Consider the following 23,199-nt stretch of genomic DNA (forward strand, 5'->3'; position numbering starts at 1 on the left):
GAATGATAATTGCGCGTGCTTCGCTTTGTTGTATTTAGCAGGCGATGCAATCCACTTAGCCAACTCCAATGAACGGTCAGTGCGATCATGTGACTCTGCCTTCACATGCATAGTGTTCTGTCGTCAACGTCAGGTCAATTATCACGTGGAATTAGAGCAAATAATCTTGAAGTGTAATTGTTTCATTAATCCGCTGAGGAACACAACAAATGTCCCAGCAAAATCTATCAGATCTACAAGGTATCGATCATAACGCCATCCATGAGACAAACTGTACTCGAAACTTTTGTTCATAAACCTCCTAAGACCATACCATGCATGTCGTAACCATCTAGTCGTCCTCGTCGGAGAAGACCTCCTCACCACGCTTGCGGCGGGCCATACGATCCTTCTTCTTCTTCCTGTTCGATAATTAGCCATTAGTCGACGGATACAAGCCGGAGTCACTCACCTCATCTCTGAGCTCGTAAGCTTCTTCTTCTTTTCAGTCCCGGCTATTTTGTTGCCCATCGCATCAAACTTCTCCTCCTCCTCACCCTTCTCCTGCAACCGGGGGCCGGCACCTTGTCCCTGTACCCAATTGTGGCCGGAAGGAGTCATCTTGCCGTCCATGACGGCCCAGACTTCCTCAGTGAGGTTCTTGGTGAACTCTGCAGAGTGAGTAATGATAATAACACCACCCTCGAAGGACTTGATGGCCTTGGAGAGGGCACCGAGGGAATCACGGTCAAGGTAGTTAGTAGGCTCGTCGAGAACGATCAAGTGGGGACGCTGCCACGAGCAAGCGGCAAGGACGACCTTGACACGCTGGCCACCAGACAGACCACGCATACGCGAGTGAGAAACCAACTCAGCGTCAAGACCGAAGTTGGCGCAGTGCTGTTCAATCTCCTTACGGACCAGAGGACGGAACTGACCGCTGGCGAGAGCCTCCTTCTGATCGACCTCAGCAACCATCTTGGAGTGAGAGGATATGATCTCGGTACGGGGAATCCAGGCGTTGTCGGCAGTCATCATGGGAGTCCACTTCTCGTTCTTCATGCCAATGTTGTCACCAAGGGCGAACGAGCACTCGTACTCGTACGAGTTCTTGAACTTCCTACGGGAGTGGATACCGATGACACGACGCTGAGTACCCTCGATGCGGTAGATCTTGTCCATAGCCTTCTCGTCCTCCTCGGTGACGATCTTGTTGGCGCGGTCCATGGTCTCACGGTCCTCACCAGTCTGGAAACGCCACTGGATGTACTCGGAGGGGGTCTTGTCCAAGTGGTGGTCAATGTGCGCGAAAGCGTGCTGCTTGATGTAGGCAATACGAATGTTCTCGTGCTGGTAGACATCTCCGGAAGTGGGGATAAGCTCACCAGTCAGGACGTTGACAAGGGTGGACTTTCCGGCACCGTTGGGACCAATGACGGCAATGCGGGAACCGAGCGAGCACTGGAAGGTAATCTCGGAGATCTGGGGCTTCGAGGTACCGGGGTACTGGAAAGTCATGTTGTTAACACGAACAATGGCCTTGGCCTTGGTCTTGACACCCTCTAGGAAACCAGGCTCGGGGAACTTGAACTCCATGTCGGAGGCACCGAGCTCGTGGTAGGAACGAGCAGAGGGCACACGCTTGACGAAGGCATCAAGGTTACCACGGTAACGCTTGAGCTTGAAGCGCTCGTAGTGGATGACATGCTGGATAACGTTGTTCAAGAACTTGCTGTCGTGGGAAATGACGATGGATGTGCAGGGAGAGCTGATAAGGTAGTCCTCGAGCCACTTGACGTTCTTGACGTCCATATGGTTGGTCGGCTCATCAAGAAGCAGGATATCGGGCTCTTCGAACACAGCACGGGCAAGAGCAAGCTTCATCTTCCAGCCACCGGAAAGCGACGTGATTGGGTTCTCGAGCTGCTCCTGGACGAAACCGAACTCTATGAGAGTGTTCTCGACTTCAGACTGCGGCTTGTTGATGCCGACAGACTGGAGCTTCTTCAGGGTCCACTCAATAACGGTCTGCTCAGTGTCGGCAGAGTCCAGGTCGTGCTCAACGTACACAGTCTTAACCTCGTTTTGCTTGGGGAAACCCTCGACCTGCTCGTTGTTGATGGCACGCATGAGGGTGGTCTTTCCGGAACCGTTGGGTCCGAGAAGACCGTAACGCTGGCCACGCTTCAGGCGGAGATGGGTCTGGTTGAGCAGGATCTTAGCACCGTAGGCCAAGTTGAACGTGCAGTTGCAGAGATCCTCGCCCTCCTCCTCATCGGGCTCAACGGCATCCTCAGCAGCAGCGCCGGGGACGGCGCGCTTGCGAAGGGCGTCAACGAGGTCCTTGGCCTGTTCATCACCAACGATGATGGCGAGGAAGGGACCGATGTTGGACTGCCAGTTGAAGGGCTCGTAGTCCTTCTCATCGATCAACTGGCCACCGATGGCACCAATGTAATCAATGATGGGACCGAACTTGTCAAGGCTGACGCTGCCGGGAATGACATCCTTGAGATGGCCAGCAACAGTGGAAATGTCACCGTCCTTGGAGATCTCAGGGATCTTGCCATTCTCGACGTGACCAACACGGATGAGGGTGTCCAAAGCCTGCTTGGTCTTCTCACGAGCCTCAGGATCAGCCAAGTTGTCGTAGTTCTTCTCAAGCGCGGGCATCAGCTTGGGCAAGAAAGAAGCGACAATCTGGGGGTCCTCGACGAGCTTGCACATGTTGTCGACAATGACAGCCGACTTACGCTTGATGGCAGTCTCGCGCTCGACGAGACCACGCTCGAGCAGGGGCACCATGATGGCGAGGGTGGGCTCGTGGACATCGGTGACGAAAGTGGTGGCACCGAGCAAGTGAACAGTCTCGGCGACGTTCTCAGGCTTGGCGATACACTTGATGAGCTCGGGAATGAAGCGCTCGATATCCTTGTTGGAGATCAGACCGCAGAGGGTCTCCATGGTGGCGTAGGCGGCCTTCTTGACCTCGGCCTTGGTATCCCACATGGCTCCAGAAATGACGGGGATCAGGTCGGGGACGCGGAAGGCAAGCTGAGCGGGGGCGCTCTTGGTAAGGATCTCGATGCACTGGAGATCGGTGATCTTCTCGGGCCACTTGAGGGTCGTGTCGAGCGAGTGGATGATGTGAGGGATGATGGCCTTGACGGCGTTGGGGTTCGCAGCAGAGATAATGGCCTCGGAGGCAGTCTGGGCGGCGACCTTGACGGCGCTCATCTTGTCGGCAACGGCGTTGAGAGTATCGGGCAGAAGCGAGACGAGGTAGGGCTCAACGGCGGGGGAGACGGTCGAGTGCTGAGCGATGGCGCGGATGGCGTCGAGTGCACGCTCACGGGCGACGGCATCCTTGCGGTTGCCCAACTGCTTCCGGAGCAGCTCAACGGCCCTGGGAGCTGTTAGCATGCTGTTGGCACTGCATTATTATGATTTTCGACTTACTTGACGGGCGCATCACCCTCCTCAATGTCGCCGTTGATGAAGGTGGCGAGGCCAAGCGCAGAGGCGTTGATCTCGTCCTGAGCCTTCGAGACGGTCAACTTGCCGAGAAGCTCCTCCAGAACCTTGACGGACTTGGAGTTCTCGGACTTGACGTTCTTCGCCGTGTGAGGAGCGGCGTCTGTGGCAGCGGGAGCCATTTTTGCTGTGTGTTGTAGAAGTGTCGGGGTGAAAAACTTTGGCGGGGCAAGACGCCTTTGTGGGAGCAGTGAAGCGCTAAGTAAATAGCGGTCTGCTCTCGGGTATCAAGGCTGCACTGGCAGCGTCTATGCAGGTATGCAAAGACAGGAACAGAAATGAAAGAAGCCCCGGGGCAGAACTCAAGAGAGGGAGAGGTGTGAGCGGCTTTGGAGGGGCGGTGGGATATTTGTAGGCTTATCGCACTATCATAAAAATTTCGTGTGTTCCGCCGGCCGGGATGGCACGGGCCAGGGCCGCTTCGACGTGAGCCCTCTCTTTGCCTGCGCGGTGAGAGGCTCGCTGGATCCGCCGCTTTCTCGCTTTTGCCTCAATGCTGTTGCCATTATTACATCAGGTCCCTCCACTTCCATTACTAACCCTCCCGTGGACTGCTAGCGAGAGGCTCTGCGAAGCGTCGCGGCGACTGTCGGCGGGGTACCACCAGCCCCATTTGTGGCCCCTCAGGCTCGACGTGCGCTGACCGCCTTCTCTAACCACCCCTGGCCGCGTCTCGGGGTCGTTGGACGATGCGCATGCTACCGTCAAGGGGACTCGCCCGAGCACGACAGGCACTGCCACGTTGGCCTTGCGGGCCATTCGCTGGCGTACCTCGCGCCCAAACGCCGGTATCCCATCCCACTTCACCAGCGTTACGCGCAATGGCACATTCGCAGCCGCGGCACCCAATGAAGCCGGCACGCAGTTGCCTCTTCGAGGAGAGGTACCAGTCCCGTCGAGCCCTGGGTGCACACGGCGGCGCTACGGTCGCATACGGAGCTCCAGGCCCTTTTCCAAACTACCTCCCGCTTCTGCCGACCATCTTCCATACCGACTTGCCCTTGCGGGTACTTTTGCCACCTGGCCGAAACAAATGAATTCCTTTCAACCAAGATCCGCTGCTCGAGTGCACAGGGCAAGAGCGACCCTGACTGGTTGTTCGAGACTATTCTCCCGCTTTCTGATCGTCCATGTTGTCCATGTGGCCGGCATGAATCGTTCCCGCGCGCGGTGAGACCAGAACGCGAAGAAAAAAGTACTGTGATGCAAGGGTCGCCGCCCTTTTCTATTCTTGGGTAGCGCCATCTCAGCCGCATGCAGCCCAACATTTCGCTCGTCTCATCTGGCTGTCTGGTGTGGCTCAACGTTCCCGAAGCTTAAAAAATTCAACATCGCCTGCTCCACCCCCAGCAAAAGGATCCTAAACGCATCAGGGCCAACACTCCCTTTGACTTCCTGGACAATTATTTCGCTCCAGATCACGGCCCGCTCTCTCCTGCCGTCGCACAGGCCGCCTAGCAGCGTGCACTTCAGCCATGCGCTCGAGCATCCCCCACAACTGATCATGATTCCCCAGATTCTCTCCCTCCGCATTATGGTTTCTCCACAGTACGCTTGTACCGATCCGTCTCGGTCAGCGGTGTGTCTTGCATGACTTCCAGCGCCGTGCTGCATATGGCGGGAGCGCCCGCTGCGCGTGGCCATACCTCTACCACATGTCCGACTTGAGATCGACTCTGCGCTAGATTTGATGGTCGATAGTATGCGTTTTGTTCGGAGACGAGGTCCGGTCTTTTGCGTCATCCTCAGATCGTCTGGCAACCTTGTGAAGCTCCTGTGAATGTCCTTCATCAGGTCTTGTTCAGGTATCGCCACATCTGGCGGAGCTCTCACCAACGCGCACTACGCATCGTCACCTCCTCGTCTGACTCTTGTCTTGACTGCAGCACCGCCCATCAATCTGCCTCTCGTGTACGTGTGACCATCGGCGATACAACTTCGAGTAACATTTTCGGTGACTGATTGTATTCTGAATTACCCTATGACTTGCTACCGAGCGGCGACTTAATAAATTTTGGGCGAGAAGAGTGTAGTCATTACGGGGAAGGCGAAATCATTGCGATTTGTCGTTGCTAATGTGATCAAAGCGAACCAGCGTAGGAAAGGCAATATGGTTGCAAACTATCATCACTGGCATAGTCAAAGCGAACCGATTGTGACGTCTGTATGAGGGGCACTGGCATTGCCGATCGTTGTTGTCACAATCGGAGACGCCAATGGTGCCGATAGTAGGAGAGGCGAACCGCTGGCTTCGGAGATGTCGTACAAGCGGTATGCATGAGTGAGCACTCTGCCCCACGTAGTCGTTACGCTTCGCTCAACAAAGGTGAAAAGGGAAGAAGGTAGGTTCGGTGCCGGCCAGTTTGAGATGGAACGAGCACACACTACCACTTCCTTGCAGACATGAATGGCCTGCGCAGTCTGAGCAGGCTTTTGAATTGGTTAAGATAGAGCGAATGGTGGTTGAGAGGAACGGTCGGTATGGAATGTCTACCATTGCACACGCATCGCCGCTTCCTTCCACTTCCCCAGCACGTCACAATGAGAAATCTCACCAACTACCATCCGCATTCTTCAACATGTACGTTGCCTCGCCGTTTTCTCAATACAATGAAAATCAACAGACCCTGCACCACCGCACCGCCTCGTCATGCAACGCCAGGATACCGAGCTTCGAGAAACCCATGGTCACTGCCACGAAATTAGGTACCTATCACCTTTTGATCACACAATAATTTAGATCGCGGGTCAACAATTATGGCCGCACACCTCTCACGTAACAGTGAATACCGACTGTCCAACATTCAGAGAAACGCTAACTGCGATGTTCTGGATAGCCATACTTTCTCCTTCTTCGTCATCTTTGAGTTCAACTTTTACGAGGTTCGCGAAAGTCGTTGATGTCGCGCTCTTTGTTACTAAAATTGCACATATCCCGATGCCTTTCGCCTAGAGGTATTGCGGTATGTGTTCCACGTGTTGGAGAGCATACCTAGGTACAACGCGCGCACAGTCGCAACGCGAAATCATCGTTCAGATTAAAAGCGGCAGAGGATCATATGCGCATGAAGAGCGTCTGGTCTGTCACTTTCATTCCTATTAGGTGGGCTGTTGGCTACATGATAACCGGCCTGTTCGCCTGGGCAGTCATTCATGAGCAATTTCAGCTATCGCTCAACAGTGACCGAACCTGCTGATTGCCTCAGATTGGAAAATTGGGCATAGCGATACCTCCTCTTCACGCTGAACGAAACTACTACCGTCCGGATCATAGGCAGTGGTAGGTTGTGCGAGCCCTGGAGTCAGGATGCGCACGTGAGGATTTCCGCTTGTCCACTTAACCCCGGGTTAATGCCGACTTTCCGGTGAGGACGTCACAGCCACAACCCATCTTCACCCCGCAAATGCCATTAAGAAGACAGTACAATGGACTGCCTGACGTTTAAGAGAGTCACCTTTGTATCAGAATTTGCCGTAATTTGAGAGATCCAATGACCACAGCTATCCTCATTCCAAAATATTGAGCCACAATGGCCGACAGTACACCACAACCAGAAGTCATCGCAGAGGATGACCTCTGTCCTGTATGTCCCATGCCTCAGCTTCTCCCCTTCTTTTCGTATTTCTAACATGAATCACACAGATCTGCCACCTTCTCCTCTGCTCGCCCGTACGAACAATATGCGCCCATATACTCTGCCGCTCCTGCATGGCGCAATGGGCCGATGCGTCGCAGACCGTCCCGATGCACCCCTCCTCCCTCGACATGGACATGCGTGATTTCGATCCCGAATACGACCCCACATACGATCTCGAAGCCCGATGTCCTATGTGCCGCACGCCGACTACCGCACAGGCAGACCTTGCTCTCACTCAGTCTCTCGAAGCGAAATACCCAAATTCCTACGCAGAAAGGAGGGCAGAAGAAGTTACTGCTAGGGCTACTACAAATAGCGAGGGCGTAGAGAATGTCGTGATTCTGATAGGAAACAGGCACAAGTTGGTCGGGGTGGGGGATGAGCCTGGGAACAAGCATGACTGGACGTTCTTTGTGAGGCTGTCGCGTCCTGAGCTTGTCTCACATGTCAAGGTCAACTTGCACCCTACTTTTCGTCCTCCATCAGTCGTCTTGCGCGATCCGCCGTTTGAAGTTAGGAGGCTCGGTTGGGGCTACTTTAGCATATCAGCGACGATTGTGTTGAAGGAAGGGTGGGAGTGGATCGGAGGAGGCGAGGTTAGGGGCGAGCTGAGCGATAGAAAAGGGGCGTTGGAGTTGGGATGGATGCTAGATTTTGATGGGGATGGGAGGCAGGGAAGGATAAGGGCGGGGGTAAGGAGGGTAGGTGGTTATGCGGATGAGGCTGCGGATAGCGGCGTCGAAAGCCCGCTTAGAGAGCCGAGTCCGGTCGAAGATGGTAGTCCAGTGAGAGATGTGAGTCCTGTGCGGTGGCCGCATATGGACAATGAGGATTGACCTCCTCGGCGAGGATCTTGGTACATATTCCGAGAATCTGCCCTCGCGTCCCACTCACCCCTGTGGTATCTCCGTATCATCAGTCGACGTCATCTGCACAAATGGACTTCCACAAAATCGCTTCATGAATCGTACGACGCCTATGCCTTCATTTGAGAGGTGTAATTCAATTATGGGTACAAGTATAAGGCTGGGTGCGTAGTAGCAGCTGTCCAGCAGAGCACACTAGCCCCGCAACGTCGACCTTTTTCGCCTCGCTAAGATCTCACACAGTGTCTAAAAACATCAATCTATAAGCTGAAGTCCGGCATTTGGATATCATCTTCCATCAGATTCAAAAGATATCTCGACCCCGAGAACCAATCCTGCACATTCGTAGGGTTTCCGGGGCCCATGCCTGATCCACTCGGCGCCATACTCGCATCAAAGCTCCCCGGCGGGAACCCATCGACACCAGTCGTTCCCGTATTCAGGGGGGGGAACCCTGTCATCGGAAAACCCTGGTTCGGCATCAATCCCAGCGCGCTCAGATACGGATCGAATTGTGTCATTGTATCCAAATTGATGCCGGTTTCTTGAGGATAGAAACCGCTCTGGTCTGGCTGGGATGCTGATCCGGTCGTCGTGACAGGGATGGCTTCATTCTTCTTTGCCTCAACGTAAAGCTTAGCCACTTGCAGGAACAAGTGGCACATTTTGTAGAGCTTGTCGGCTCCTTCTGAAATGGTGCGGCAAGATTCGAGGCTAATGACGAAGTCGGAGAGTGAGTTGAGATCGGAAGGGTCGCAATGGAGGACTAGGTTAAGTTAGAGGGACCCTGATAGAAGCAGGAGCCGATGGGAATGTACCACTATGACAGAAGATAACAATGAAGGGTGTGAAGGGTGCTTGGAGAATAGCCCTGGAGAACGTGAGCATGTTCAGAGTGGTCACTGCACAGCCAAACTAGGTCCTTACCAGTGGATGTAACCTGACCAGAGATCTTCATTGCCCTTGACGTTGAATTGTGCCGCACATCGCTGATGTGCTACAAGAGCTGCTCGAGCCGACTCCAGACAGTCGGTATCGAAAGAGACGTTATCAGGGCTGATAGCGCGCTGTATCAACGCGCATGTCGAATAGTGCATAACAACGTCTATGTGATGGTTCTAGTCAGTATAATCTTTACAAGCCAGAAGAGTTTCCCCAAGCAAATGTCGTTGAGAACAAAGGGGCCGCAGTGTGTTAGGGATCGCTGTTGGTTGGGTTGCCAAAATCCGGAGTTTCCAGAAGTCGAGGGAGCAGAACGACCAAGTCGCAACACCTTTGTACGTACCAGCGTGATAAAAGATATCTCCAATCTGATAATCAATTAGCAAGTCATTTTGAAACAGGAGACTAGGACTGCCGCCTGTCCCGTATGTAATACTTACATAACTGAACGAGCCTGGAAAAGTAAGTCTTACAGTCTAACCAGCAGTTAGCGAATTACAGCACCTGAATCGTCGATTTCTTCGACTTCGCAGTAGGACATGTCTGGGCCTCTCAAGCTCGATTGAGTAGTAGGCGGGAGCACATATCGGAATCGCTTCCGCTCGGAAATTGGCTTCAGCCCGGTTGAGACTCCGCTACCCTTTTTCGCCAGCCCATATTCTAGCTCTAGATAAGCAAAGTCGAAAGCACTTGCCTCTCCACGTTCTGTCCACGCCTTATTCAGGGCATCTACGAGTTCGGTTGCCGCACGGGCGCGCTCTTCCATGGGTCGCAAAAATCCTGCCGGGCTAAACAGCTTCTCGTATGCTTTACCCTGAATCTGTGCAATTTTGATCCAGTATATCAGCAGTTCGGTTCCTCTCTGTCCTTGCTGAACAAGGGAGCCAAATCGTGCGTGATCGGTGTCGATATTCGGGTACGGGAGTGACATGTCCCAGTCCTGGATGATAGACGCGCGTCCCAAGCGGAGCGAAAGCGTCTTATCCATGACATAAATAAACCAGAAGACATGTATTTTGGCATTTCGTTCCTCTACAGGATCGTCTTTCATCGTCTGATAATGATGATAGCCAAGATTCTGTGAAAGATGTGCTGCTGTGGAGATCATGGTCCAACAAAGTGATGGTTTGCACATCTCGATGGCTTGTGCTGAGCCGAGAAGTAACGCCAAGATATTCTCGTACGTAGCAGGAAGGTAAAGGTCCAACTGGCTCATAGCGACTTCCATCTGTCTTTCGCAAATGCGGGCAAGACCACGGTAGCTTTCGACTCTGTGCTTGTTTAGCCTAATGAGCACCACCTTGTCAGCTGGTGACGGTCGCACCTTTTGTCCACAACTGGGTAGCAAGAAAACTCATAGAATAGACTGGTGAGGACGCCGTATACGAGCATCCTGCGCCCAACGCTGCAATCCGCTGCGTTGTCGAACGCTTCGCGGAAGATGTCCTTCATCTTGGGCATCTTCAGAAAAGGGAATACCACGGCAAAAGACATAGTCGGGTAGACCGAGGCTTTGTCGATGACTTCATTCACCAACTCCCATGGCGGTCGCTCTAGCTTGGTGTGATCTATTTCAGCAAGCGCCTTGTTTGAGAATGGATAGGTTAGAGACGCGGCTATAGTATTTGCGTTGGCACCCTGCCGTGTTACCATGTTCTGTAAAGATGTCAAGGCAGCTTTGATTTCTGCATTTTGTTCAATCGATGGAGTACGCCCGACTGCTTGCTCCAGCAGTTCACGAGCAAACTCGGATTGCCGGTTGATGGTGGTTTCACCTTCGAAAGCAGGAGTAGAGACATTCGCCTCCGAGTTCGAACGCGGGCTTCTGGTGGTGCCGATGGCATGTTTCGGCTGGCTGCTATGCTCAAGGTCGGGTTTGATGTCCAAATTACTCAATTTATGAGACAGGGCTTCGAGCACGTGCTCAATGCCTGCAAGACGGTCTTCGATACGGTCAATCTTCTTCTCACTAGATCATCTTAGTAACAAGGCCCACTGCAAGGACCTGGCGTCGAGGCATACTATTCGTCGCTTATGTGAACCCTCTGCCGCTGTGGCTTCTGTGATGGCGCAGTGGTTGTGCAAGCTGCGCTAATTAGTCGACCATGTCCGCCTTTACTATACCCCCAACAACCATTTTGCAAGAAGTATAGGAGACGTACTCAGCTTGCTGCTCTTGCAATTGGAGCATGGCACATTTCTATCGCAGCGAATTTTCCGTGAGCGACAGCCATCGCACTGCTCTGTTAGCTGAGCTTGAACGTACTCAAGTGGGGTTACACACCGCCCGCTGCATGCGATTATCGGCTGTCACGTCCATCTCGTCAGTCTGCTCCATGCTGGGACTCCGCGTGCACGGGATAACGTATACGCCGGGGTGCGAGAAGGGCGAGCACCGCAGCCGATTTCACTCACACGTCTGGCGGATGCCTTCGGCGCCGGAGCTCTCGGGCACCGGACGCCAAGAAGGCTACTGTGTGGGGCTCGTCGCATCCAGAGCTGTCAAAGTCTCCGTTCGGTACGCACCTTGTCGCGTAGTCTCCATGTGGCGATGGATGCGAGCCATGCGGCAGAGAGGAGACAGGTGGAGGGAGTGACAGGGGGTCGCGTAGTCCAGTGATGCACCGCGAGACTACAAGGCAGGCAATCGCCCAGGCCGCCCGTTGTCCCATCGCCACAGTCGTATTATCTACCTACCGCCCGTTGTCCCATCGAGTTGCCCAGCATGATAGTGACCTCTCGGTCTCTGTACCGATGCTACAACTCCGTCCTCGCCTGGGCATGGAACAGAGCATGTCGAAATCCTTCTGTGCAGCATTGTTACGCTGGTCGGATGCTGATTGGCCCATTCGTCTAGCACTCCCGAAGCGGACTAATGACGCCTACATTGTTATATGCTTCGCCTACTGCATCGGTGTGCGCGGATTGCGCATTCGCCAGTTCTCATCCTCTCCTTCTGACGAGGCGACCGAAAAGACCTCCAATGTGTTCATCTCCATCACCTGCCTTGCTCTAAGCTAGCAGCAACATGTCACAACCACAGCAGACCGAGAAGGACCATCGGGAGCCATCACCAAGTCTGCAAAATGGTGTCGCGGCGCCGAAGGGCATAGTTGGGGAGGATGTGAACAATAAGCAGCAAGGTGGAATGAAAAGTTACCTGGTACGTTTTCCATCTGTCGCAAGGGCCTTTTTGCTCACCTTTGTAGCGAGTTTTCTCATATGCCGACCGTACGAGCTGGATACTGAACGTTATCGCCTTCTTCGCTGCCATTGGCGCTGGAGCAGTGCTTCCCCTGATGGATTTGATTTTCGGCAAGTTCGTCACGACTTTCGTGAGGTTCTCGACAGGCGTGTTGACACCGGCCCAGTACCGGTCAGAAGTCAACAAATACACGCTCTATTTCCTGTACCTCTTTGTTGCCAAGTTTTGCCTTTTCTACGTGCATTCTGTCTTGGTCTCTATTGCCGCCATCCGAACGACCAAAGCATTACGAGTGGATTTTGTCAAGGCCACGCTACGCCAAAACGTTGCCTACTTCGACTCGGCTGAAGCAGGCTCGGTCACTTCGCAGGTCACTACAAGTTCCAACAATGTCAACAATGGGATTTCGGAGAAGTTGACGTTAACAATCCAAGGGCTATCGACGTTCGTCACGGCATTCATAATCGCCTTCGCCGTCCAATGGAAGCTTACTCTCATCACAATTTCGATAATCCCGACAATCGTCGTCGCCGTCGGCATCTGCCTTAGTTTCATGACCAAGTGGGAGAATGACATGCTCAATATCTATGGTCAAGCTGGCAAACTTGCCGAGGAAGTTTTCTCGACTATGCGTACCGTGCACGCTTTCTGGCTCAACCCGCTCCTGTCCCGCAAGTTCGATAAGTATCTTTTGGATGCACAAGCAATTGGAATGAAGAACAGTCCGGTTTATGCGATTTTATTCTCTACGGAATTCTTCTGCATCTACAGTGCCTACGGTCTGGCCTTCTGGCGGGGTATCCGTATGTACATTGGCGGGGAGATAGGTCAACCCGGTCAAGTGTTTACTGTCGTTCTCGCCGTCATTGTTGCAGCCACTGCGATGAGTACCATAGCACCGCAAATCATCACCTTGGGGAAAGGTGCAGCAGCCGCTGCTGAGCTATTTCGGGTTATCGACCGCGTTTCGGAAATCGATTCGCTCAGTGAAGAAGGATACAGCCCTGCAAATTGCGCTGGACGTGTGGAGATTGAGGGCATCCACTTCGCATATCCGGCCAGGCCAAACGTCCAGGTACTGAACGACTTCTCGCTTTCTGTTCCTGCAAACACTACCATAGCCCTCGTCGGTGCGAGTGGGTCGGGAAAGAGTACTATTGTTGGTTTAATGGGTACGTCCTTTTTCTTCTTGCCCTGGACCCCAATCATATCTGAAAAAAGCTACCAATATACTGAGACTTACACAGAGCGATGGTACGACTCGAGCGTAGGCTCCATCCTTCTCGACGGAACGAGGATTCAAGACCTGAATTTGAGATGGCTGCGGACGAATATTCGATTAGTGCAACAGGAGCCCGTCTTGTTCAGTGGCACTGTCTTCGAGAATGTCGCATGCGGTCTTTTTGGAACCGAGATGGGCGATCTTCCCGAAGACCAACAAAGAAAACTTGTAGAGGAGGCATGCAAGTCAGCCTATGCAGACGAGTTTGTGGAGCAACTTCCTAAGGTAAGACCATTGTTACGGGTGTGTGAATCTTTCAACGAGGCTAATTGGCCAGGGTTATGACACACAAATCGGCGAGCGCGCAATGATGCTTTCAGGTGGACAAAAACAGAGGCTTGCCATTGCCCGCAGTATCATCTCAAATCCTCAACTCTTGCTCCTCGATGAAGCGACCAGTGCGCTGGACCCAAAAGCCGAAAAAATGGTCCAACAAGCGTTAGATAGTGTCAGCAGAAACCGCACGACGATCGTCATCGCGCACAAGCTCTCTACAATCAAGAACGCCCACAATATTGCTGTCATGTCCAATGGCTCAGTGATAGAACACGGCACGCACGATGAGCTTATAGAGAAGAAGGGGGCTTACGCAGGTCTTGTCGCCGCGCAGGATCTCGGCAAGGCCGACGGGAAAGAAGAAGCAGTGCAAGACAACGAGGATGAAGGCAAGCACGCTCTTGTACGAACCCAGACTCAGGTATCGATGCACAGCCAAGCTATCACAAAATCGGGCAAAGATGGGATCAATTACAACCTAATCAGCTGCATCTTCATCGTCTTCTGGGAGCACCGACGGCTATGGCCATATTTTCTAATCCTCATCGCTGCATCGTTGATGGGAGGTGCCACATACCCAGCTCAAGCTATTATCTTCGCGCGCATCGCGAGAGCATTCGAAGTACCAGCTGCTGAGGCCGTCGATGAGGGCGACTTCTACTCGCTTATGTTCTTTATCGTGGCTATAGGCAATCTCATCGCCTACTCACTCATCGGATGGTTCAGCAACATTGTTGTACAGTACGTTTCGCGTGGCTATCGACTGGAAATATTCAACCTTATCCTCAAGCAAGACATGGGTTTCTTCGACAGAGAAGATAACGCAACCGGTGCACTGGTATCCAATCTCTCGAGCTATCCGACTAGCCTACTGGAGCTCCTTGGTTTCAACGTTATGCTCATCTTCATTAATGTCATCAGCGTGCTTTCGAGCTGCATTCTTGCCCTCGCCGTGGGATGGAAGCTAGGATGTGCAGTCGCATTCGGTGCGCTTCCACTTGTAGTATTCTCAGGATACCTTCGAATACGCCTGGAGTTTAAGTTAGAAGAACAAATCGGAAAGCGCTTCGGCAGTAGCGCGGCTTTGGCATCCGAAGCCGTTTCTGCCATTCGTACAGTTTCGTCACTGGCCCTAGAAAGACACATCCTTGCGAGATACGAGGAACGTCTCCAGGGTGTAGCGCGCCGCTCCATGAAATCCCTCTTCTGGACTATGTTCTGGTATTCGTTCACGCAGTCTATATCGTTCTTGGCGATGGCGCTTGGATTCTGGTACGGCGGTCAACTAATCAGTCGTGGCGAGTATACCACCACGCAGTTCTACACGGTCTTCATCGCCGTCATCTTCTCCGGCGAGGCGGCGGCTTCATTCTTCTCATACACGACCAGTATGACAAAAGCAGCGACAGCAGCTAATTACATCTTCTGGCTTCGTCGCCAAAAACCAGTCGTTCAGGAAGAGCCCTCTAGACCGCCGTTCGATGACGGCAAAGAGAAAGATCCCGCGCATATGAAGGTCGAAAACGTAGATTTTGCGTACGATTCGCGACCCAGCGCCAATGTTCTCAAGAACATCGATGTCGATGTGAGACCTGGACAGTTTGTGGCCTTCGTTGGTGCCAGTGGATGTGGAAAGAGCACAGCGATCGCCCTCTTTGAGCGTTTCTACGACCCAACATCTGGTCGCATAACATGCGACGGTAGCGCACTTTCGGACTTGTGTCCACGAAAGTACCGCAGCCACGTCTCGCTTGTCCAACAAGAGCCCGTGCTGTACCAAGGCACCGTTCGCGACAACATCGCCATGGGTGTTGGTGACGAGGTCACGGATGCTCAAGTTGAAGGCGCGGCGAAGCAATCTAACATCTTCACCTTCATCGCATCTCTACCTGATGGCTTTAACACACTCTGCGGAAGCCGTGGTACTCAGCTTTCCGGCGGGCAACGACAACGCATAGCCATCGCTCGCGCCCTAATTCGCCAGCCCCGCTTGCTCCTTCTCGATGAAGCTACTTCAGCGCTCGATACCGAATCCGAGAAGATTGTACAGGCCGCACTTGAGAAAGCGAAGAGCGGAAGGACCACCATCGCCGTCGCGCATCGTCTAAGCACTATCAAGGATGCTGATGCGATAGTGGTCTTTTCCAGAGGAAGAATAGCAGAGTTGGGCACGCATAAAGAATTACTGGGCAGAAGGGGAATGTATTATGAGATGAGCTTGGGACAAAGTTTAGACCGGAGCATACCCGCATAATTGAGCATCTTTTTGGCTAGGGTTTTACAGCATCATGGCGTTGCATATAGCTGGGTATAGAGCTAAACAATAATCTCTATAGTGAACATAGCTTTGTCTACAATAGTATTTCTACTGAAGGATGAAAGCTTCACTCTCGTATTTCCGTAAATGTATCATTGAACCGGGGATTCTTGCCCGGCCTGCCTTTCGACGTCTTCCTTTTGTTCTTGGTCCCAATTGATGACATCGTGAACTAGTTCTACGATGCGGGCGTTGTGCGTGAGTAGAAACCAGAACCAAGTCGTCGTAATTACCAGTCATACATTTCACTGCATGCGTTTGATTACAGGACATGAACCTCAACCGTTCGGCAAAATCACTCAGGAAGAAAACAGCAATACCTCCATTTGTCCCTTCTCAGACGCCTTTCAGTACGATAGGACGCTCTGTGTTCGATCTGTGTTCGATCGAGCCGAGACAGTACTCATGACGAGCAGAGATTACTTGGACCCTGCCTTCTTACGTCGCAGCAGGAAACGGATACGTCGCCGTACTCTTAAAACCATTCGTACCCACTGCTCTGACACCAAAGATCACGTTGTCTTTGCTGAGCGGGATAGTTACACTCCCCACCTTGCCAACATCCAAAACATGCGTCCAGACACTCGCTGTCGTAGACCTCCAGACGACTTCATAGCTCTTCAAATCCGCATCATCAGGTACCACCCACTTCAATCTCGTATTATTATCGAGTGCAGTAGTGTCAAGAGTGACATTACGGGGATATCCAGGTGCTTGAGATAGAGACCACAGCGTGGCGAGATTCACTTTACCCACACGAGCGGTGTACTCGAAGTCTACGAACTCGATAAGATCGCCGTATTGTGTGCCATTTTGGACACGGGTATTTTGATGTTGGTGGTCGAAGTTCTCGTTCGGCTCCGTGAAGCGGATGGCTGAGTATCCCGCGTCTAGGAAGGGCCTGTGGTCGCCGCCTCGCAAGAACCGATCGAGTCGATAGATGATGGCTATATTCATGCCCGTGGCATCGTTTGCGGCAACCTCGGCAGAAAAGCGCGCAAGTTCTCGAGCAGGCGAGTCGTTTTCCCCGCCGATTTGCAGACGCTGCGCTGCAACGGTGGTGGTTTCATACGAGGGCGGGCCTTGTGCGAAGGCGCGGATTGTGTAAGGGTCTTTCTGGCCACGGTCACCGGTCGAAGAGCCGACGATGTCGCAGTTAAGCATGCCTTCTACGTTTGTGGATGCGTTTTTCAGGGTCTGCGCTAGGAATGTAGAACCGTAGAGAGATTGTTCTTCGCCGGCTACGGCACCAAGGATGATAGTTGACCTGGGCTTTGCTTTCGCTAGAACGCGTGCTAGTTCTAGGGCAATTGCTGTCCCACTAGCATCATCATTCGCACCTGGAGCATCAGACGTGTAGTCCAGGATGTCTGTGACTCGACTGTCATAATGCCCCGTCATCACATACACCCTCTCCGGTGTAGCCGACCCCTTGATAGTCGCCAGCACATTCGAGATTTTGACCGGAAACGGGATCCTGGTCGCAACGCCTTGAATGTATCCAGGCACCGTAACAGTCATTCTCCCATCCGACTCTTCGGCGTACTTCCTCATCTCAGACGCAATCCAGTCGCGTGCTGCGCCGATGCCACGGGTGCTACTGTTCTGCGTAGATAACGTATGACGAGTGCCGAAGGAAACCAGCTTCTCGATTGTGGCTTCGATTTTGGCGGAGCTGACTTCGTCTAAAAGCGCTTTGAGCTCGTCGGTAGGAGCTTGCGGGATGAGCTCTACTCCAACTTCTGGGGTTGTGGGAGGCCATGCGGCATTCGCGCATGAAGCGTAGTTGTCTGGGTTGAGGGCTACCGCAGGAGGCAGTTCACGCTCAAAGAGCAGCTCGTGAGCGTATGCCGTTGCCAGCAATGTGGCGGACGATAATGTAGAAATACGCATAGCGGCGAATACACGAAGCTATTCGGGACTTAATGCTGCGGTGGTACCATGCTTAAGAAGGCGTCGAGGAAACAAGCTTCCGATGACGGCATACGACGGTTGGGTGAAGGATACGGAGTTTCCGATACCAGTTAGACGCCGGCATGGTTTGTGAGGGGTCGTCCCTTGGATACGGTATTGCCATTGAAATTTGCCTTGTCCGCGGCTCGGCATCTGTAGCGCGCATACTATCGTGCTTGCATCGACCGGGAGGGTTGTTACTCGATATGGAAGGTGCTAAAACCTGGGCACACGAAGATAAACATCATGACGCTTTGACTGACGAGTACTGCACGCTTCGTCATATTGTTTTTCTGGTGAGTCTATTCTCTGTTAAGCTAATGGGAATATGTGCATAGCTGCGAGCAAGAGCCTAGAGTACGTTTATCGTTGGATTGCAGATCTTCCGGCGACACTGCACTCAGACTTGTATACGAATACTGTCCTGGTGACAGAGTTTCAACTCCATTGCATCGCATTCTCTGCGTCTTCCTCCACAAGCGACGTTGCGAAAGCGCCCCCATTGACATCTTCAATCGACTGCGTAGGAATCTCGGCTTCGTTCTCAGTGATATCCAACTCGGTCTCACGCTCTGCAGATCGGGATTGTCTGCTTCGCAAAGCAGCATAGGATCGAGCATCCCGAAGAGGTAGTTCTTGAACAGTACGCTTAGATGGTCTCTTTCTCGACTTGCGGTCCCCTCCTGATGACACACCCGTTTCGGTACCATAGTCTGTCCCATAGTCTGTAGCTGGATTCCAATCTCGGGACGGACTGGGTGACTTCCGATTTGCAAGAAAGCTGGCTACGGGAATCCTAGTGCGCGTCTGCTCGCGTACGGGTTGATACTGGGTCCAGATTCGCCAATTGTCGCTATCTGCCATGTTCCTTCGACGTGGAATCCTGCGAATCGGTCGTTCAGAAGGCGATTCTGGCTTGGAGTCCTGATCTCCAGGAGAAACGTCGCCTAGGATAGACCACAGTCTACGTTCCTCTAGCCGACTCATTTCTTGATCGAACTCTTCCGTTCCTTCGAGTTCGTCCTCAGTTGAGTCATAATTTGACCCTTCGTCTCTTTCAACAGGCGCGTCGGAAGTCTCCAATGAATCATCTAAGGGTTGGTAGCCGTCGGAATCCGTATCCTCCACAAGTGACTCGGAATTGGCGTCCGCATCTAGGTCTAGAGAGTCCTCAGGACTAGATTGCCTAGCAGGAGGCATGGGCGTTCCACTGCGGGCAGCCCTGAACTTGAATTTTGTTTGTTCGGCTTCTGCATCGCGGCTTTCCGCATCCGTGTCTGAGTCCGCAGGTGTCGATTTGTTCTCTGCCGCATCGAGAATGTGTTCGACTTCATCCCAGCGGAGGCTTCGAGTTTTTCTATACCTCCCGTCTGTGACCCTCAGTCTGCAGCGTCTTGGGACGTCTCGAAAAAACTGCCTTCGACTCCCCTTTACGCCCAATAGATCTACTGCCGTGTAGACATCCCTCGATCTCACGAAAAGCTTGACACCCTTCTTAACGCGCCAGCCTTGGGCACGTACTCTAGATGTTGCTTGAATAAGTGCAATTTGCATGATACGCTTGGTTAACGATAATACCAAGGTATGAAAATCACGAAAAGCTGTGCGGTACATGCAAGGCTCAACGGCTATATCAGATGCCAGATCCTGCCAGTTCGGCCAAGGGTAAGCCGTATCGGGAGACGGATTCATGAACAGATTCCGCGACAGCTCGAGCAATGACTTAGGGACAATGAGCTTCGCTTCAGGTATCTCCTGAAGTAACGGTGGATCACTCGCTGCATCCAGGCGATCCTCATCGTCTCCACTCTCAACAGGTACGGACGCACGTAGACATTTTGCAGCCACCTCAATTTCGTCGGCCAATTCAGGAGTGAGGAGCCAGTGCTCGCCGTACCGCTTCTGCTCCTGAGTCGCTTCGAAGCGCTCCTGCATGAAGGCGAGAGTGTCACCTGCTGCATCAAGTTGGCGTTCGCACACGACTCCGATCTCTGAGGCGGCTGGGATATCTTGAAGTGAAATGTCCCGCTTGCCAGCGCGATCGAGCTTCGCATCGTCGAGGAGTAACAAGAATTGGCGCGTCTCTAAGATGCTCTTAGACCCAACGGCAGAGGCTATGCCGGGCAGATCATCCTGGCCTAGTCTCTCCAGAGCACTAAAGAAAGCTTCCTTTTCGCTTGGTGTCCACACCGTCACACCCAATTGGGACGCCCTGAAGTTTGGCGTCCTAGAAACGTCCTGGCTGCCTGTGATGGCTTGCACAAAATCATTGTACAAGAGACGGTACGCATCGTTGTACGGTGCGGTCGAGGCGGTACGCTTACGCCGTCGACCTGAATCGGCTGAGGAGGACCTGCGACGTTTGCGCGGTGAGACAGGCGGTGCAGGCTGGCGAGAATACTTCCAGTCGGAATCGGCGTGGTCAGAGGAACTCATTGTGGCCCATGCAATTGGAGTTTTGAGTAGGGATAATTAGCTATCCCGGGACAACACTCCAGCTCCCAGTGGGCCAGTGGGGCGCTGTAGGAAGGTATGGGTGCCAGCGGCGGCCCCAAGGTTGGCGCGAGAAGATGGCAGCGAACAGGGCGTCATTGTGTACGATGCATCTCTGTGGCACGGTGAAGTCTTGGTCGCGTCGCGCTGCGGGCGCCAAGCCGGAGGTGCCTCGGCCGCGCGTTATCGATAGTGAGTCGTGACAGGGCGCAACTTTCGCTCCTCCGACGCGGCTGCCCTCGTCATCGCTTGATGTTTCGCTTTCCCCAACATGCGTTGTGTACACTCAGGCGCCCGGTTTTCGCAGCCGTCGCTCGAGCTGCCACTCGTAGATGCGCATCAACGGATCCCAAAGTCGCGTCTGCCGCAGCTGCACCCCAGCCGCTGCCCTCCTCGCCGCTGAAGATCACGTTGCGCGAGTACCAGGAAGAATGCATCCAGTCGGTGTTGGCCTACCTCGCAAAGGGCCACAAGAGACTGGGCGTCTCGCTGGCCACCGGATCCGGCAAGACAGTACGTGCAACCATGGAAGCACTCGACACATGTCTGACCACCATTTAGGTCATTTTCACCCACCTCATTGACAGACTCCCCGCCAGCGGAGATGCCTCCCAAGCGCTTATATTGGCCCACCGCCGCGAGCTGGTGGAACAAGCCGCCCGTCACTGCGCCCTCGCATACCCCGACAAGCACGTTGACATTGAGATGGGCAACAACCATGCATCTGGGGCCGCCGACATCACCGTCGCCTCTATACAGAGCATCATGTCGGGTGACAGGGTCGTCAAATTTGATCCAGCTCGATACAAGCTGGTACTGGTCGACGAAGCCCATCACATAGTGAGCCAGCAGTATCTCGACCTGCTCAAGCACTTTGGCTTGCGTCATGCTGCCGACTGGAACAAGGTCTCGGTCCCTGCCCTCGTCGGTGTCTCTGCAACCTTTTCAAGATTCGATGGCCGCAAGCTTGGCACAGTCATTGATCATATAGTATACCACAGGTGCGTGTTCAGGTAACATTGCATCGGTTGAGTCGCTGATTCTGACAGGGATTACGTGGACATGATCGAGGAGAATTGGCTTTCCGACGTCGTCTTCACCACAGTCGAAATCAAGGCGGATCTGAACAGAGTGAGCACTACTGCAAATGGCGACTTCAAAACCGCTGCCCTGTCACGCGCCATCAATACTGAACACACCAACGATCTCCTGATCAAAGCGTGGCTGGCCAAAGCGAAAGGACGTAATTCCACCATCGTCTTCTGCGTCGACCTCAGTCATGTTACAAATTTAACTGCCAAATTTCGCCAGTATGGTATCGCCGCCGAATTCGTGACTGGCGATACCCCAAGCCGGATCCGTAGTGCTAGGGTTGATGCATTCAAAAGAGGAAATTTCCCAGTACTGCTCAACTGCGGTGTCTTCACAGAAGGTACAGATATTCCCAACATCGACTGCGTCCTGCTGGCACGACCTACCAAGTCGCGTAACCTGCTAGTGCAAATGATTGGACGAGGCATGCGCTTGCATCCTGGCAAAGAAAATTGTCACATTATAGACATGGTTTCAGCTCTGAGCACTGGCGTCATCTCTACGCCAACATTGTTCGGTCTTGACCCTGATGAGATTATCGAGAAGGCTAGCACTAAAGATTTGATGGCGCTGAAAGAACGGAAAGAAGGGGAGAGCAAGCGAGAGAAAGAAGCAGCTGACATCGCTGCAAGATCTCTTTCAGCGAAGCCTTCCGGTTCCATTACCTTCACCGATTACGATTCCGTGCATGACCTGATCGCAGATACCTCGAGCGATAATGTAATACGACGAATGAGCGAGTTCGCTTGGGTCGCCGTCGGTGAGGATAGGTTTGTTCTGTCTACCAATGGCGGTCACTACCTCGCCATTGAACCTACCGGTGAAGATGGTCAGTCTTTCCGTGTAAAGCACTACCGGAAACTCCCGTCAGGTGTCCAATCTAAAAGCCCCTACGCCACCCCCAAGGTCGTCGCAGAAGGTGACACCTTCGAACATGTCGTTCATGCGGCAGACACTTTCGCCGCAGAAGCCTTCGAGTTCATATGGATTTCCGAAAACCAACTCTGGCGCCGAAGCCAAGCGTCTCAGACACAAGTTGACTTTTTGAACAAATTTCGTCCGGAAGAAGATCACTTGAAACCGAAGGACCTTACCAAAGGAAAGGCCGGGGACATGATCACAAGAATCAAACATGGGACGAAAGGTAGATTCAAGAAAGCGCATGCCAAGCAAAAGAACGCCTTGAAAATACAAGAAAGAGCCAGATCGCTGCAAGGTCGACTTCAGGGCGAGATACGGATTGGTCCCTTGTCCGCGGACACCTTCCGAGGACTCTCCAAGTGAAGTAACCAACCCTACAACGTTCAGCTTCCTTTATTGCGGCGATCCGAAAATAGCATGGGTCTCAAATATCACTGTCGCGTTCAGCTGCAAAGTCCCCATATCTGTAGTAGGGTTCCAGGTTACCGGTTCCTTTCATTCTCTGTTTCAGAACCACGTGCCCGAAGTGGAATCCTCTGCGTTCGGAAGCGAGTAGCTTCTCGAAGCAATCCTCATGCAAATGTTACCGAAACACTGGAATGTGAGATTGGATCACTTAATTGAAACTTCCAGCATATCGGAGACGAACGTGAAGTACTTAGCGGCCATGAATTCCTGCGCAAAAGATACATCGCACGCAC

General features: G+C 52.9%; 7 protein-coding genes across 7 annotated transcripts; 3 read left to right on the forward strand and 4 right to left on the reverse strand.

The window, feature by feature from the left end:
• Positions 1 to 331: 331 nt before the first annotated feature.
• Positions 332 to 3,635, reverse strand: TEF3 (translational elongation factor EF-1 alpha; the record flags this gene model as incomplete). Its single annotated transcript, XM_056214710.1, has 3 exons — positions 332 to 401; positions 452 to 3,385; positions 3,439 to 3,635. The coding sequence occupies 3 exons, from the start codon at positions 3,633 to 3,635 to the stop codon at positions 332 to 334; spliced, it is 3,201 nt and encodes a 1,066-aa protein (XP_056071977.1).
• Positions 3,636 to 7,222: 3,587 nt separating this feature from the next.
• Positions 7,223 to 7,987, forward strand: N0V89_005938 (uncharacterized protein; the record flags this gene model as incomplete). Its single annotated transcript, XM_056214711.1, has 1 exon — positions 7,223 to 7,987. The coding sequence occupies one exon, from the start codon at positions 7,223 to 7,225 to the stop codon at positions 7,985 to 7,987; it is 765 nt and encodes a 254-aa protein (XP_056071978.1).
• A 290-nt stretch (positions 7,988 to 8,277) lies between these two features.
• Positions 8,278 to 11,150, reverse strand: N0V89_005939 (uncharacterized protein; the record flags this gene model as incomplete). Its single annotated transcript, XM_056214712.1, has 8 exons — positions 8,278 to 8,783; positions 8,836 to 8,888; positions 8,945 to 9,084; positions 9,303 to 9,327; positions 9,400 to 9,413; positions 9,459 to 10,230; positions 10,284 to 10,928; positions 11,122 to 11,150. 8 exons carry the CDS (start codon positions 11,148 to 11,150, stop codon positions 8,278 to 8,280), a joined length of 2,184 nt encoding a protein of 727 aa, XP_056071979.1.
• An 837-nt stretch (positions 11,151 to 11,987) lies between these two features.
• N0V89_005940 (uncharacterized protein) lies at positions 11,988 to 15,976 on the forward strand (the record flags this gene model as incomplete). Its single annotated transcript, XM_056214713.1, has 4 exons — positions 11,988 to 12,122; positions 12,169 to 13,336; positions 13,412 to 13,671; positions 13,724 to 15,976. 4 exons carry the CDS (start codon positions 11,988 to 11,990, stop codon positions 15,974 to 15,976), a joined length of 3,816 nt encoding a protein of 1,271 aa, XP_056071980.1.
• Positions 15,977 to 16,477: 501 nt separating this feature from the next.
• Positions 16,478 to 17,932, reverse strand: N0V89_005941 (uncharacterized protein; the record flags this gene model as incomplete). Its single annotated transcript, XM_056214714.1, has 1 exon — positions 16,478 to 17,932. One exon carries the CDS (start codon positions 17,930 to 17,932, stop codon positions 16,478 to 16,480), a length of 1,455 nt encoding a protein of 484 aa, XP_056071981.1.
• Positions 17,933 to 18,430: 498 nt separating this feature from the next.
• Positions 18,431 to 20,428, reverse strand: N0V89_005942 (uncharacterized protein; the record flags this gene model as incomplete). Its single annotated transcript, XM_056214715.1, has 1 exon — positions 18,431 to 20,428. The coding sequence occupies one exon, from the start codon at positions 20,426 to 20,428 to the stop codon at positions 18,431 to 18,433; it is 1,998 nt and encodes a 665-aa protein (XP_056071982.1).
• A 328-nt stretch (positions 20,429 to 20,756) lies between these two features.
• On the forward strand, positions 20,757 to 22,861 carry irc3 (putative ATP-dependent helicase IRC3; the record flags this gene model as incomplete). Its single annotated transcript, XM_056214716.1, has 4 exons — positions 20,757 to 20,760; positions 20,841 to 20,998; positions 21,047 to 21,486; positions 21,535 to 22,861. 4 exons carry the CDS (start codon positions 20,757 to 20,759, stop codon positions 22,859 to 22,861), a joined length of 1,929 nt encoding a protein of 642 aa, XP_056071983.1.
• Between the last annotated feature and the right edge of the window lie 338 nt (positions 22,862 to 23,199).

This window comes from Didymosphaeria variabile (genome assembly GCF_027946475.1).
Source record: "Didymosphaeria variabile strain IMI 356815 chromosome Unknown scaffold_4, whole genome shotgun sequence".
Taxonomy (NCBI): Eukaryota; Fungi; Ascomycota; class Dothideomycetes; order Pleosporales; family Didymosphaeriaceae; genus Didymosphaeria; species Didymosphaeria variabile.